The 16,110-nt window shown below is 37.4% G+C and overlaps 1 protein-coding gene across 6 annotated transcripts; it reads left to right on the top strand.

Annotated features, from left to right (window-relative positions):
- The first annotated feature begins 224 nt into the window (after window positions 1-224).
- On the top strand, window positions 225-15,510 carry dtnbp1a (dystrobrevin binding protein 1a). Of its 6 annotated transcripts, none has more exons than XM_019078710.2 (10): window positions 225-654; window positions 1,286-1,339; window positions 1,931-1,978; window positions 2,121-2,181; window positions 2,274-2,406; window positions 3,852-3,984; window positions 4,676-4,698; window positions 11,503-11,658; window positions 12,251-12,394; window positions 14,780-15,510. In XM_019078710.2, exons 1-10 carry the CDS (start codon window positions 599-601, stop codon window positions 15,067-15,069), a joined length of 1,098 nt encoding a protein of 365 aa, XP_018934255.1. In that variant the 5' UTR covers window positions 225-598; the 3' UTR covers window positions 15,070-15,510. The 6 variants fall into 6 exon arrangements, with proteins under 6 accessions (XP_018934255.1, XP_018934254.1, XP_018934257.1 ...); XM_019078709.2 differs by having other exon boundaries at window positions 14,777-15,510; XM_019078712.2 differs by having other exon boundaries at window positions 1,928-1,978; window positions 12,260-12,394.
- The last annotated feature ends 600 nt before the right edge of the window (window positions 15,511-16,110 follow it).

The raw sequence follows: 16,110 nt of genomic DNA, 5'->3' as shown, positions 1-16,110 counted from the left end.
CGACTGGAACAACTGAATTTTAACGACTTTACACACATAATACCGAATCATCACATAGCATAAAAAATGGCATAGCACCGACATACTTTAAAAACATGAAGCTCACATTTGAACACAAATAATATTTAAACAATATAGAATTATATAAATATATTGAACCGGTTCATTGGAACGAAAAGTGTACTGAACCGATTCGCTGTAATGAATGAGAGAATCGCTGAGCAACCCTCCAGTCACTTTCACTCTCAGTCAGAGGGCGTGTGTTTAATAACTAGTACAGGAAGGGATCATGTTAGTCCAGCTATCCGACGGACAACGAGAAATAATCTTTGTAACTTAAGACAAACTGGGTGTGAAAATAATATAGTGACCCAAATCCACTGTTGATCATTGAGGAGGCAAAACCGTGGCTGCATGAATAAGCCAACCAAGTTAGTCTTTCAGATATTGTCCAACGGAGCAAAGCCCACAACGGGACATTAGGATATTGTCATCTGACAAAGGATGACTGAAGCCCTCGTGATAGACTGTAAGCAAACACAGATCTAATCTAAATGTCCTCCATGCATGCATAGAAGGATTAAAGCAGCTCAAGGACATGTTTGAGAATTTCAGAGAGAAACTGCAAACGGTGCAGCAGGACTTCACATCAGGGTATGTATTTACCGCTTGGCTGCTTTCATACTCTCCGGGGACCTAATAAGATGTTGAGGTAGCAAAATTAGGTGACCTTTAGAACCTGTACAGGTATTACACAACACTGACACAACTTCTGCTTTGGCTTCCTCACGAGAGTGTCCACTATTCAGCGGAGAGCCGAGAAGTGGATGCTAGCTAATTAGCCTGCTAATCATCATCTGACTTACAGCAAAGTGTGTAGTTTGTTTTTGTCTTAGATATTCACAAAACAAATAAAAATAATGGGTATGACATATATGTAATAATGTATTTTTATGGGATGAGGGACACATTCGAGAAGTTCAGTGTTGTGAAGTTAGCCGCATGCTAACAACTGCGATCTTGAATTGTACTCTAATAACTTCCAGCTGACCGTCATGTGATGGGCGAGACTGCGTTTCTGCGTTTTATGTCACACTTTTCTCATATAAAACATGTTTCTTTTTAACACGGTGTCAACGTAAATGTTTCTAAATGACAGTAGGTGCATCAATAAACCGAACAAACTTAAACATATTTAAGTAATCGAACACAAATACAATATAGTAGTTTTGTGCTTTGGCGTATTATTTATATATTTACTGTCTCATATTTTAACACTTTTCAGAATCAAGACCCTAAGTGACAAATCCAAGGAGTCGAAAGTGAAGAAGAAACAAAGGCAAGCTATAGCATGTTTTAAAACCTCTCAATGTATATAGTATAATAAAATATATTATTATATAATATAATAAATATATATTAGTTTTAATGTCCTGTTTTATTTTTTCTGAGCAAAAAATTGAATTATGACTATCATACACTTTTAGCATGATTTACAGAAGTCACCCACTAAAATGTCATGCAATATAACAATAGTTAATGTAACAAAAAATCTTTTCAGGCATATTTAGAGCAGGAACCATTAAATTACATTAAAAGACTCTATAAGGATCAGTCCCCAAAACTAATTAATTATAATATTAAATCTTTACGAATCTTTCCCATGATCCTTCAAACCACTAAGCTTTACCAATTTGTCAGCAAGACGTTTTAATTCATTAAAATATAAGGAAATTTAGTCTGATTACCTTTTCTTTTATATAGTTTAATTACTACAGGTCAGAATAAGTATGTTAGAATAAATATATATGTTACCCTGAAATATTTGACACTTTACTTACATTTAATATGCTTTCTATGTATAAAATGCAAACGCCAAAATGTTATGTCTCATCTTTGAGATTTTATTTTGTATATATTTTCCCAGAAGAGATGAATACTTTCCACAATATTCCGCTGGAGTCGAGTTGCTCAGTCGGTAAGTTACTTTACATATTTAAAAAAAATGTCAATGCAGTGGAATCCGTTTAAAGAGTCAAGGGAATATTTTCATAAATAGCTGAAGTTGATAAATTTATTCATAACCGTGTTTTGAAATGTATGGACATTGTCTTCACCAGATATGAAGACACTTGGGTGGCTCTTCATAAACGGGCTAAAGAGTGTGCAAAGGCAGGGGAAGTAAGTTCACACATCTAACTCTGTCCAGTTGAGGGTTTGTGGTGCTGTAACTATGGTAACTAAACTCAGCTGTGCTTGTCTCTGTCTGTCAGACGGTGGACGGGGAAGTCGTGATGCTGTCTGCACACTGGGAGAAGAGACGAGGAGCAGTGCTGGAGCTGCAGGAACAGCTGCAGCAGATCCCTGCTTTCCTCTCGGACCTGGAGACTGTCACCTCACGGATCGGTGAGACTTTCACAAATAGTCCTCACGCGATAAGAATCTTAATCAATGACAAATCTGAGATATTCACCCAGGGCTATCGTTAGAGAAGGAGGTTATTAATATTACCTTAATTTTAAACAGCTCATTTGGATTCACTGACAAATCTTCCTCTCTGCCATAGTTCTCAAAGCTCATTTGTACTTTCATGTATTGAATCTTTATCCCCAGCTGACACAAACTCTCTTGTCTTGCCAAATTTGAATATAATATAACATGAGCTGCTTTGAAAGGAAGGATTATCAGTGAATTAATGACCTAAATTTCCACGTTCCTCATGCAAATCTATGATCAGTTCAGAAAACCTGAAATAAAGTTACATAAACTGCTTTTTATATGAACTCAATGTGTATTGTACTTCTTAACTGGCCTTAAATGGAGCTTTTACTGTGACAGTAGAGGAATCAGATCACCTTGACTGCCTTTGCAAAGCATTTGTCTGCACTCTGTGTGTAACTGTGATACAGGGCGGTAATGAGAGTGATTCCTGTGGAGCTCCATCTGCTGATGCCAGTTGCTGTTGTTCAATGCTGTAACATTGCACCTATTGGCTTCAGGCATTAATCTTCAGACTTGGATCCCTTACCAAATGTATTGTGTCGCCAGAGACTAAACAATAGCCAGATAAAGTCTAGTGGTTGCTCTGATCGTTCATTTGTTATAAGCTCTTTTTGCTGTGTTTTCTTTTGTAGAGTTTTGGACAGAAGACGTTTTCTGTGTAATACTCTGTTGTAGGCTACCTGTAGTTAGTCAAACTGTGATGCATTTTTCTGGACTCTCATGAATAGAGTATTCAAAAGAACAGCATTTATTGGAAATAGAAATCATTTGAAACATTATAAATGTCTTTGCCGTCACTTTTAATCAATTTAATGCATCCTTGGTTAATAAAAGAGTACTGTACTTTTTATTTATATGCATGAAGTGATCAAGTGTTAATACCTCCTCTTCTTCCACCTTCTTTCCAGTCTAAGCAGATAAGACATATTACATTCCGGCAGAGGTTTCAGAGCTCGAATTCAGAGAGAACTGTAAATTCTAATGGATTTATATCAAGGGCACTTTTTAGTGTTGCCACTTGGTGGTGTTATGCAGCTGCCTCTGTGCAAACTCACACTGACACCAAACAATTTGCCTTCATGTCAATTATCATTCACTATGTAGTCTGAAATGTAATGAGTATTACTGACTGTACAGACGAAATGTACTTTTCTTAATGGAAATGACAAAATGTCACCATACCTTGCATCCTAAATCAGAACTGTAGAACTCATTAGCTAGTAGTAATAGTATATGGTTCCAGTTTGATAGGATGGACACATTCATAGGGGCTTTGGCTTTTTTTTTTTATCATGTACATATTATTTTCTTTAACATAAACCTTATTACTTTTTCATGCTTTTGCACAGCTCATCTGGAGGCTGACTTTGAGGAGATGGAGAGTCGTCTGCTTTATCTCGAGGATTTGTGTGCTCAGTGTGAGCATCAGCGCTTCAAGCACTTTCAGATCCTGCAGCTGGAAAACTATAAGAAGAAAAAAAGGTAAAAACAGTGTATATTAGCTCTTAAATAAAGCCCCAGACAGTTTGATGTGTCCTTTATGTCTATTAAATCACAATAATTGCAGAACACGAAGGAACCGTCTATCAAGGGTTTGCTCCTTTAACTTAAAGAAAGAACAGAACATAGCGTGTCCTTTTGGCAATATTGAGGATATATTAGAGCATCCGTATTGAATAAGAGTATGTGGAACAAGCAATATGACACCTGCTGTTTAGATTGTTCATCATTACAAGGCAACTGCACACAGTGTGTTTTGAAGATTTGCACAGAAGCATTGAATAACCACACGCAGATATAAATTTTATTGAAAACACCCAAATATTCTTGTACTCTATGAAAACCACAAACAAAATATAGGCTAAAGGAAAGCATGTATGTGTATTGTGTAATCTTACAGGCATCTGTGGTTTTTTTTTATGCTGCCTGCTCTTATTGTTTCAGCCTGCAGCTAAATCATACATCTCTGGCTTTGCCCAGTGAGTTGGAAAGCAGCTGGGCTCAGTTCTCTTTCTGCGTGTGGGTATTAGTACAAACACAGTAAATGCTGCAGCCTCTTTATCTCAGGAATCTGGGGCTGTTTTAAATGGGGCTGACATCTGGTGAAATTGTGTGCTATGTAGTTGGCTATATATGTATACATTAATGTAACCCCCCTTTATTTGTTTTCTAGGAAAGAGCTTGAGTCTTTCAAAGGTAAGAAAAGCATAACCTGCCAACCTCCACAGCTTATGCTAATATATAGATAATATATGTGTTTACAAATCATTATAACATTTCTTTTATTTATAATTCTAAAATGTATTTATAATTGTTTTTTGGGGGTGTGTGTGTGTGTGTGGGGGGGGGGGGGTTCGTTAATTTTTTTTTTAAATTTAAACTTTTTTCCAACAAGGATGCATTAAATTGACCAAAAGTGACAGTACAACTTTAATATTGTTACAAAAAATATAAAATGGTATTCTTTTAAACTTTATATTCATCAAAGAATAAATATAAAGAAACGGATCATGGATTCCACACAAAAAAATGGCAGCACGGTTCTTGATAACATTGCTAATAGTAAAATTCAATATTTAAGCACCAAATTAGCAAATTAGTGATTTCTGTAGGTTGCTGAATATTCAAAAATATATTTCCGTGTTTGCATGACAGAAATACACTTAAAAAAAAAATATATATATATAAATATATTTGAAGATTTTGTTGTTTTTAATGTATTGTTTTAAAGGGGTCATATTATGCGATTTCAAATTTTCCTTTCTCTTTGGAGTGTTACAATCTCTTGGTGAATAAAAGAGATCTGTGAAGTTGCAAAAACTAAAGTCTCAAATCCAAAGAGATATTCTCTATAAAAGTTGAGACTCGTCCACGCCCCCCTGAAACGGCTCATTCTAACACGCCCCCACATCTCTACGTCAGTATGTGGGAAGATTTACATAACGCGCCCAGATGTTCACGAAAAGAAAGAAGGCGTACCTTTTAGTCTTGTTGTAGTATTGTTGTTGCCGCCACTGGCATGTCGTATAGATGCTGTGTGTTTCACTGTGAAAGCGAAACTGCTTTGTTTGGCCTTCCAAAAGAGGATGATATCTGCTTCGTCATGCCTGGAGCTGATCCGTGCTGGTCACTGAAGAAATACATCAACTTTGCACTATGGATCGCTGAATCGGCTTTCACCATAGATGAAGCGGTGTCCAACCCGGGGTCATCACATGTGGTTGCTGCAAGACCTTCGTAGAATCCTCCTGCCGCACCATTCTCAAGCCGCCCATCTCTGCTCACTCAAGGCCGCAGTGTGTGACGTTGTTCAGCGGTGTCCAACCCGGGGTCATTTTTTTTGCTTTCCAAAAAAAAAAAAAAAACAAGACTAGAAATCATGTTTATATCACGTTTATAATTGGTTTTATGTTTTTGTCTCGTTGCTCCGGCCGGACAAGGCTTCACAATATATTAAGACGAGGCGTAACATTTCCATCACACGCTTGAGGCATTTCGGCCAATCACAACGAGCTGGATAGCTGGCCAATCGGAGCACACCTTGCTTTTCAGAGAGATGAGCCTTTTAAAAATCAATGGGTTTCAGAAGGCGGGGCATAGAGGAGCAACAATAATGTACAGTATGTGGAAAATAATGTGATTTTTTTACTTTAAACCGCATAAACACATTTCATTACACCAAATACACAAAATAATGTTATTTTTAGCAACATCATATGTCCCCTTTAAAGATGTTTAAAAAATAATAATTAATGACCCCGACCTTTTGAATCGGAGTCTGTATAATTGTTCATAATTATATAATTATTTATTTTATTATAATATTATAATTTAAATTATTTATTCATAATTTAGCATTTTTAATTATGTAATTTCTAAGACTTTATAATTTCTTAGACTCAGTAATTATAGAGATCTTATGTACATAAGAAGTATATGAATATGAAGCATAGTTTTAGTTTAGTAAAAGGAATAAGTCATTGACGACTGATAAAAAGAGTTTTTGATTTTGATTTAAAGGTAGAAAGAAGAACGGTCAAAGAGTCAACAGTGGTTTCTTATTTGATGGAATTGTAAGTTTACTAGGGATAAACAGTCCACAGTTTTTTCTTTTTGTATATTATTTAGCATTTTTATTTACTGCATGAAGCTGATTTAGTGCTCAACATTGAGAAGAACTGTGTAGTAATTACTCAGGTGACACTAATTAACCTCAGGGAGGGCCAAACTGCTCTAGTGAGTGGCCACTGCTGTCTTTATTTGGTCTCACGATGCCATTAATTCCACACTGACCTCCAAGGGGAGGCTGCCTGGTCCATCTGTTCATACCTACAGTCCAGTATAAATAACAATCGCTCTTATCATCATAGCTCCTCGATGTATCAGTTAGAGATGTTGTACTAAAAAGAAATTGCCTTTAGGAATCAATGTTCACTTGCCCTTTATTTACAGAAAAATCAGGTCATCTGAGCTTAGAGTTTTTTTAAGTGTTCAAAATTTTTAATTTTTACATTTATTTTACATCCTTTTCTTTGTCAGTGTGAAAGTGGTAAAGAGTGTTTATAACACTTCCTTTGGTACGTAGGTGGTGTTGCTTGAGATTGGCTCGTCTTTTGTGTGGGCAGTGTGCTCAAGATTTCACACCTTATACTTGATTATTTATTTAATTATTTATTTAGCTTTTAAAATGATTTATGTTTCTATGAATTTATTTTTCCTGTCTGTGAGCAAAGGAGCTGTGCTTTGCTTTAATAGATTTATAGTTAACTGGAGTTTCAGAGTGAATGTGCTTCTTTGTCAGGTTGCAGTGTTTTTGGGCACTGACTAAATAATGATTATTCATACTAATACTGACGTTATGTTCTCTGATTGTACCATTAATCATAAGTGTAGCTGAGTGTAGTATACAGTATAAGATCGGTAGATTAGTCCCAGATCACAAAGCGATAAAGGCAGATATTTGACATGAAACTCAGTTTTCTACAGACCCTCCCCCCCCCACAGGTTTGTGAATGGTACGTTCCCTGCTCTCCTCCTCACTCCAGCTGCATCTCTAGCTCTGTGTCCTGAGCAGGCAATGTCTCAGCATTCCTGGCCATAGAAGAGCTGCTTATGGAATAAAACCGGCAGCAAAAAATATAAGATGTTAATTTAGCCGTTCTTCAGATTGACTTGAACTGCAGTCTCTGGCGTATCGGTCCTGCTTTCAGCTCATCCGCACTCCTCAAGGAGAAATACAAAATGTCCACGTCGGGAACTCTGGACAGCAGCATGAGAGATTCTTGTAGGTTTCCAGGCACCCTTTTTTTGTAAGGTTAATTAGATGTGCCAATGTATCACAGTTCTGGCGGTATGTCAAGAGATCTGAATTGGTGTTTTGCAGTCATTGTTTGTCATCTTTGGCTTTGGCAGGCTTTAGTAATGGAATTTCAGCACCGATTAGGATGCCTACAGTGGCTTTCGTGTCTGTATGCCTTTTCAGGACCAGCCATCATAATGCAAGCCTATGCAGTGCATAGAATTCAACTTTATGCAAACGTCAAATCTAGAAATGTTGCTCTAAATCTTCTGGTCATGGATAGCAAGTTGTTGTAGTTATTAACTTTAATTTGGGGTTATTTCTGCTGTGCTGTGTGTGGAGAGCTTTGCTGCAATATGTTTGCTTAACCTGTATGCCTTCATGCTTCAATTTTGACTTGTAAATTGGGGTTTAAATGAATGAGCTGTAGATCTGCAACCTCTAGTTGGCTCAAGCAGTGTAATCTCATAAAGTTATCTCAGACATTCAGCATTCATTAGAGAGTATTGGCATCATTAGCTGTAATGAGAACTATTTTATTACATTATAATACAATGGAATGAGTGCTTAACATACAAATGACATGAAATCAGTCCCATTGTTGGGACAAGATGTAATGTTTCAAATTGTTATAGTGTAATTATATTCTATTATTATAGTTAATAGTAAATATTATGGCTAATTGTGCCTTTATCATTTCTTCTGTCATTAGTCATTAACACCATATAGCATGTATGTTTATTTGTTATTTTTTTATATATTTTCTCACTTGAATCATTTGAGCAGTTTAACCCATTAAATGTTATCTGTTTGATGTCATCACAACAACATAACTAGGTATGAATTGATATGAATTTTAATATAAATTAAAGGGACATTTGGTATTTGTCTGTGATGCCATGTTTTCTGTGAATGTGTTTTTTGCTTGAGATCTCGAGGTGGTTGTGGTGCTGCAGAGCTGCTGTGCAAACTTGTGGCTATAATGCACACACATATTTGAACCTTTAAGAATACCTTTAAGATGATTTCATCCCCACAATGTTTTCAAAGGTTGTAGCTCCTGATTTGTGGGAGTGTGAATGTTTCTGACACAAAGAACCTTTTGGTTTAAGAAATACAGTAAGAAAGGGATCTACTTTTCTTAATAAACCAGAGTCTATTTATAGCTCATTGTTCATTCTAATTGAGTGCAGTTAGACAGATGACTGATACTGAACCACCCACGTGTTGAATGATCTGTCGGTCCAGAAGACAGTGTTTGCACATTCTTCTCTCTGCTTCCTCTTCCTGTTGCTGGATTCTGGGGTTCTGTTCTGTGTGTGGCCTTGGGGCTGAACCTGCATTACCATCCGCTGCCAGATGCTCCACTGATTAGCTGCAAGATGCCTCATTTTTGATCAGCACGCTAATATTTGTTTCATGCTCCATTTTCCTAATAGAAGATTGATTGAGATGTTGTGAAAATTGTCATCAGTGAAATTGTGCAGTGAGTAGATTATGAAACTGTGTTGTTGAAGTCTCTGCTGTGGTTTTCTGTGCATTGGTCCTCACAAACGTTCTTAAAATGTTTTCTTCTTTCCTGTGGAAATGTGCGGAGGATGTGACAAGTGTGATCAGAGCGCCTGGGGCTCATCCCGTGCTGTCATCTATCATTAGCTGTCACACACACGCAACAGAAAATGTGACGAAAGGCACAGCTTATCCCCGCAGATTTAGTTCTTTCATGCCCTATCCATGATTTAGTTCTTGTGGACATGGAATCATTCAAGGAGGAGGAAGCTATTCATTAGCATTCCCGTTCATCTCAATGACAGTTGCTCAGATGGCGCAGGAGCTCATGGCCGCACTGTTTTGTTTTTAAGCCAGTCACCTGAAGCTCAAATGCATTAAGTAGAAAAAAAGTAGCTATATTCATGGGGTATTAAGAAAGAGTTATGCTTTTGTCATTAACATCAAGCAAATATTTATATTAACATTAAATTAGCATAAAATCAAAAGTAGTGTTATTACTGTGAAGAGACGGAATAATGATGATCCTGCTGTCAAATATCGATTTGGCAAGTGTTGAAGCAGGTTAATTCCGTAGGTGGCATCAGAGGAGTGTCAACCAAAAATCGTTGCTAAACTAGTGTCTTGATAATACATGCATAAATAATCAGTTCATTTTAAATCTGCTTGCATTAACTTCATTTACATGATTGAGCCCATTTTTGCAAGGCCAATATTGTGCCAAAATGGTATCTTAGTGAGCATACTTACATTCAGCCCAGCACTTTTATTTAACACTGTTCAACCAGCATCTGTTTAAAAAGAATGTGTGACAGGACTGTGGTTAAGACCACATCCTAATAACAGAGGCGCATTTCACTGCTTTGTCAGTGGACTTCTTTTTTTCACACAATACACAGGAGGATTATGATGGTAGACAATGCCTGCCCATACAGTATTTGATGATGCTGTGTGCATATTTGCATGTATTAAAAGTTTCTTTCTCCAGAATGCAGGGTGATTTTGTGTTTCATTCTAGAAAGTTGCATCTAGGATGTGTCATCATAAGCTTAGGCAGGATGTTTGTACCATATCTTTTTAAGTGAACATCACACCCATAAACACTACAGTGACATTCAAATAGCACAGGCAAACTTCCTGCTTTTCAGAGAAGAATATGAACTTCCTGTGAAAGATAAAGATTTTAATTGCATCTTGTATCACTTACGCTCACACAAAAGAAGCGTTGCGTTCTCTGCCACTAGTAGAAAAGCTTCACATTCTGAGGTAAACTAGCATGCTGGAAAGACTTGTGCAGGATCTTGTTCTTTGATGTGCTGTAGAAAGCATGTTTGACAATGTATGCAATGTTATCTTGAAGTTCAGATGTCAGAGGTTTGGTTTAGATATTGCAAAGTGTCTTGGAAAATGCATATCCGGCAGATATTGGAGCTGGTATTGTGTTGATATTGGAATATTTGTGTGTGAAGTTGGGCAGTTTAATTCCAGAGATCTCAGAGAATATTCTATCATTAAATGTGTTTTTAGAAAGCAACGGGTTAAAAAAAAACTTGTTTGTGAATGTTCTTGCAACACTGGGGTTTCAAGAGTGCAACATTTCAGTGCCGTTACAATTCTAAAACAAAAATGATGTAAGAACACTGCTGTTCAAAAGTGATCGATCAAAGACTTTTACATTGTTAGAAATAAATATTTCAAATCAATGTTCTTTTGAACTTTAAATTCATCAAAGAAACCAATTTCAGCTACGATAATGTAAGATATGTTTCTTGAGCATCAAATTAAAAGGATTTCTGTAGGATCTTGTGACACTGAATATTCAGCTTCACGGGAATAAATTACATTTTAAACTATATTAAAATAGAAAACTTCTTAAAATTATTTTTAAATTGTTATAATATTTCACAATATTACAGTTTTACTAAAGCTTCATCAAATAAATGCAACCTTGGTGAGCGGTGAGAAATGAAATTGATCATTTTTGTTCATGTTCATTTAAATACTATTTAATTGCTATAAGCAAATGTTGCATGTTTCTGCATCAATTCTCTGAGGGTTAATCCACCTCCCTTTTCCAGTTCATTTTGTGCTTCCATCCCCCATCTCTCTCTCTCTCTCTCTCTCTCTCTCTCTCTCTCTCTCTCTCTCTCTATCATTTTGTAACCTAGTTGGTGTTTTATGTCTCTCTTTAGCGGAGCTCGATGCAGAACATGCCCAGAAAGTGCTGGAGATGGAGCATGCGCAGCAGGTCAAGCTAAAGGAGCGGCAGAAGTACTTTGAAGAGGCATTTCAGCAAGACATGGAGCAGTACCTCTCCGCAGGATACCTCCAGATCACCGACAGGAGAGGTCAGTTACTTCTTTTCGAAGGACCACTTCTGCAAATATTTGTTCAACTGTCTAAAATTGATTCGTAACAACCCTTTTTCTTTCCATCTTTACTCACCTTGTGTAGTCTCTTACGTGTTTAGTGGCAAACACATATGACAGTAAACAGTGTTTTAGAATTTAATAATGCAATTGTACAGTTTTTCTTTTTAAACTTCAGAAAATAACAGCAAAATAGTTAGAATCACAGCCGCCGTGTATGATGTGCTGCTCAAGGCTGTGTCCTTCCCTTCATGAATATTTAAACATGCTATTACTATGTTAAATGGGTGGTTAAAGCGCTTGTGCAAGGATGTTGATGCTAAACTGATGGTCTTCTCTTTCCTCTCTGCTGCCTTAATGCTGCCCTGATGTGTGAGGTACTCTATGCTTTCCCCTGCATCCCTCTTTCTTCAGGACATCTTTGTCCTAGGCTCCTCCGTTCATGTGTCAATCTATTCACTGTATTGCGTTGTGAAATATGCTTGTGTATTACTGAACTAAACCTGCCGTTCTGTAGGTTTTGAAGTGAACAGTTGGTTTGAATGAAGGTTTATTTCTTTCTCTGGGGCAGATCCATTAGGCAGTATGTCCTCAATGGAGGTGAATGTTGACCTCCTGGAACAAATGGATCTCACGGATGTGTCCGATCATGAGGCTCTCGATGTCTTCCTCAGCTCCGTAGGGGAAGAGAGCAGCGCTCAGTCTCCTGACACAGGTTGGGCTTTGCTTTTAATGAAACTTGATTTCATGTTTATTATAGAACAAACACAAATCAGAATCAGTTTTATTGGCAAAGTGTGCTCACAGACAAGGAATTTGTTGTGGCACTGGAAATCCCAGTACCTCACTGAAATCAAGATAAAAACACTTTACACAATTATATGTACAAGTTGTTATTTACATGTAGATGTAACAAAAACATTAGTAGGTGGCATTAGGCTTGGGCGATAATACGGTAATATGGTATACCGCGGGATCTAAAAATAGCAACGGTATCAGTTTCAATACCGTCATACCGTCATTAAAAAAAACAAAAAAACAATGCACTTATATAGGAGACAAGGATTAAATATTAAATATAATTTATTTAATGCCTAAAAATGCGTATGCATGGTTGTCATCACGTGATAGCGTGGAGGAGAAAGAGAGAAGGGGGAAAGATTGCGAGTCGCGCACCGGTAAGGACCTAATGAATGAATTAATTGGCCTAAATAAACGAATGAATGCATAAATAAATAACTCAATTAATGTATATTATTCCATTTGGTCAAATTTGCATGCAATTTTTTTTTTAAATAAGTCCCTTATGCGCATCAAGCCTGCATTTATTTGATAAAAAATACAGGAAAAAAAATGTTTTCCTATTTTAATATAGCCTACTTTTAAATATAATTTATTTATGTGATACAAAGCATATATATATATGCCCTTTTTTTTTTTTACATTTGAGACCCTGCCCCTGAGGAACACGTTTTATGCTTACCGTTATGAGGCCTATTCATTCATTCATTCGTTTATTTAGGCCAATTAATTAATTCATTCGTTAACGAATGAATGAATAAATAGGCCTAAATAAACAAATTTCGTTTACGTTTGAAAGCCGTTTGAAAGCTGCACTGATACCAGTCGGTGACTTCACTTATATTTTGTCAGACGATGTGTTGGTTGCGTCAGAAAATGACCTGCAGCTAACAAAGTCAATAAAAACAAAAAAAATTCTAACAAAGCTGGAGGCCAAGTATGAATCCGATTCAGTGCGCAAAATAATGCGAAAATGCACTTTGCTCGACCCTCGTTACCGTGGAGGATATGAGACGGATGATAACGCATTGGCTGAGAACAAGGCTGAATTACAGGCTGATATCGTGAGCTTAGAGGCAGCAGGTCCAGTGGCCATCAGAGTGGAAGAGGGAGAGGCGCAACCCGAACCCTCACGAAAAAAGATGACTCTGGGAAGTATGCTGCAAAAAAAAAAAAAAAAAAAAAAAAGCCGATGCAATGGTAGCTCCAGTCGGCATCGGCACCGTAGAGGACCGAGCCGGAGATTAAATAACAGCATACTGTTTGGAGCCAGTCACTTAAGGAGACGAGGACCCACTTCTCTGGTGGAAAAATGCTGCCGGGCGTTTTCCCCAGTTGTCGCGAGTGGCACGAAAGTACCTGTGCGTCTGTGCCACAAGCACCGCAGGTAAAGTTGTCGGTCCACAACGTGCCCTGTTAAAGCCGGACAAAGTAAACATGCTGGTTTTTCTAGTGAAAAATCTTGACTAGATTTGATGCCACTTGCCATTCGTTCCTATTTGCACTGTGTTTATTTTTATTTATTTAATTGATTCAGGTAGCCTATTTTATATGGTTTTCGTTAAAAATTATATTGTAAAGACTGGAAAGAAGAAGGTTTTTTTTAGGCCTATTGCTTTGCAATAATTTTTTATAATATGGATGTTTATGTTAATTCAACTCTTTTGAATTTCAGCTCTTTGTGATTTAATTTAATTGATTTGTGTTTGCGTCTCTGCGCGAAAACTGTTCTGGATGTTTATGTTAATTTAATTCTGTTTGACTGTTGTATTTGCACTTTTTTATAAACTGCTATTTGTTGCTAATAAAAGTTGTTAATATTGTTGTGCATGTTATTTTGTTATTGTTTCAGTATTAGTGTTTGGTATTCCGTTTCTGAACGGTTTAGGCACAAGCCAACAGTTTTGGTGACGTTGTCTGAGCCTTACGTCATAATTTTTTAATTATTCACGGTAATACCGTATACCGAGGTAAAATAGGGAGGAGGTTTGACGGTATCAAAATTTGGATACCGCCCAAGCGTAGGTGGCATAAATAAGTATAGATAGAACATATTGCACTCAGTAGAATTGATGTTCTATGGAGTCTTTATTGGGGAGTGTTTAGTGTTCTTGGGGGAAGAAACAAAACCAAAAACTTACGGAACAAAACCTGAAAGTGTGCAGGAATGAGTCGAATGACTGTGAACATGTCTTTCATAGCATTCAAGTATTCAAGGTTGCGACTGCACTTCAGGACTAATTCACATTCTGAAATAGATGGCGTGAGACATTTTAACCTTGTTCTGTCTGTTCAGCAGGTGGTCCGGCACTGGAGCCTGGCTCGTCCCCTTCAGAGATCAGCCTGAAGGTGCCCTCACAGACAGAGCTACGGCACACCGTCTCCTCCGTCTCATCCTCCTGCACCGACACCGTCAGCGGCGTGACCGAGGGTCCGGATGAAGAGGATGCCAGCGAGGAAAGCTGCAGCGGAGACTCTCCACTGGTCCAGTCAGATGAGGAGGAGGTACATGCTGACACAGCCCTCATGGGCCTCCCAGAAACAGAGCCGCTCAAAAGCTCAGACGACAGCGACACGCAGGCCCCCTAGTGGCCACGGATGGCAAACGCACTCGTTTAAGTTGGTTAAACCTGTTTTACATCAAGGCCCAGACAGGAGTGCTGAAGACCAGCCAGATGTTTCTTCATGGCTTAATGGGACACTTTGAGATGAAGATTTTGGAGCCTTATAGAACGCTGTTTGTGCTCAGGCTAGAGAGCACCTCTTTCTGACTCTTAGCACTGTGATTTTTGTTTTATTCTTTCCCAATACAAAAAAAAATCAACTCAGTATATGACACAACTCTTCATATTACCTATTGCTTCGTAATTATATAATAATAAACATTTTACAGTGTTCCCGCTAATATCACTGATGTATGTTGCATGAATTTGTAATGCGGAGCTCATTTTTGCATATGACATTATTGAGCCGATTGAAAGACTCTGAAATAAAATAAATATACCTTGAAATAAGAGGGGCCTGAAAGACCGTCTCAGTGTAGAACTGATATTTCGTATCATAGTGATTTAAAGCAAATATCTTCCACCGAAGATTTCACAGAGTGTCTGATATAAAAATAGCTGGGAACATTTGGACCATCTGTGGTTACAGAATTTACAGGCTCCCCGTAAAGCAAGCTGTTGCTCTCAAACCCTGTTACCTCTGGAGAAAAACGGTTATCACGGCACCTGCAGTGAAATGAAGGCAGTGAGAATGAGGTTTCAAAGGAAGAGTAAAGTCTGACTACATGGGTTTTGATAAAAAATGATTTCAAGAACAAGGGATGATGGGTTAATGTTAATATATTCTAAATATTACATCAACAGCCGGTAATATTAACTAACAATGAACAGTTGTATTATTTTAGATCTGTTATCAACACATGCCGGCTTTTTAATTGTACATGCTCATATCCCATTTTTACATTTAGATTACGTTTGCCATCACCTACCATTCAGAGTGAATCTTTAAAGAGTGCCATGTGTAAAAATTGAGGTAAAAATATCCAAAAAATGACCTACACGCATCAAAAGAATGAGAAGAAATAAGGGCGATGATGTCATTAAAAAAATGTCAAGTTATAGTGCT

Source organism: Cyprinus carpio, chromosome B16 (assembly GCF_018340385.1).
Source record: "Cyprinus carpio isolate SPL01 chromosome B16, ASM1834038v1, whole genome shotgun sequence".
Classification (NCBI taxonomy): domain Eukaryota; kingdom Metazoa; phylum Chordata; class Actinopteri; order Cypriniformes; family Cyprinidae; genus Cyprinus; species Cyprinus carpio.
This window is presented reverse-complemented; position numbering and strand designations above follow the sequence as displayed.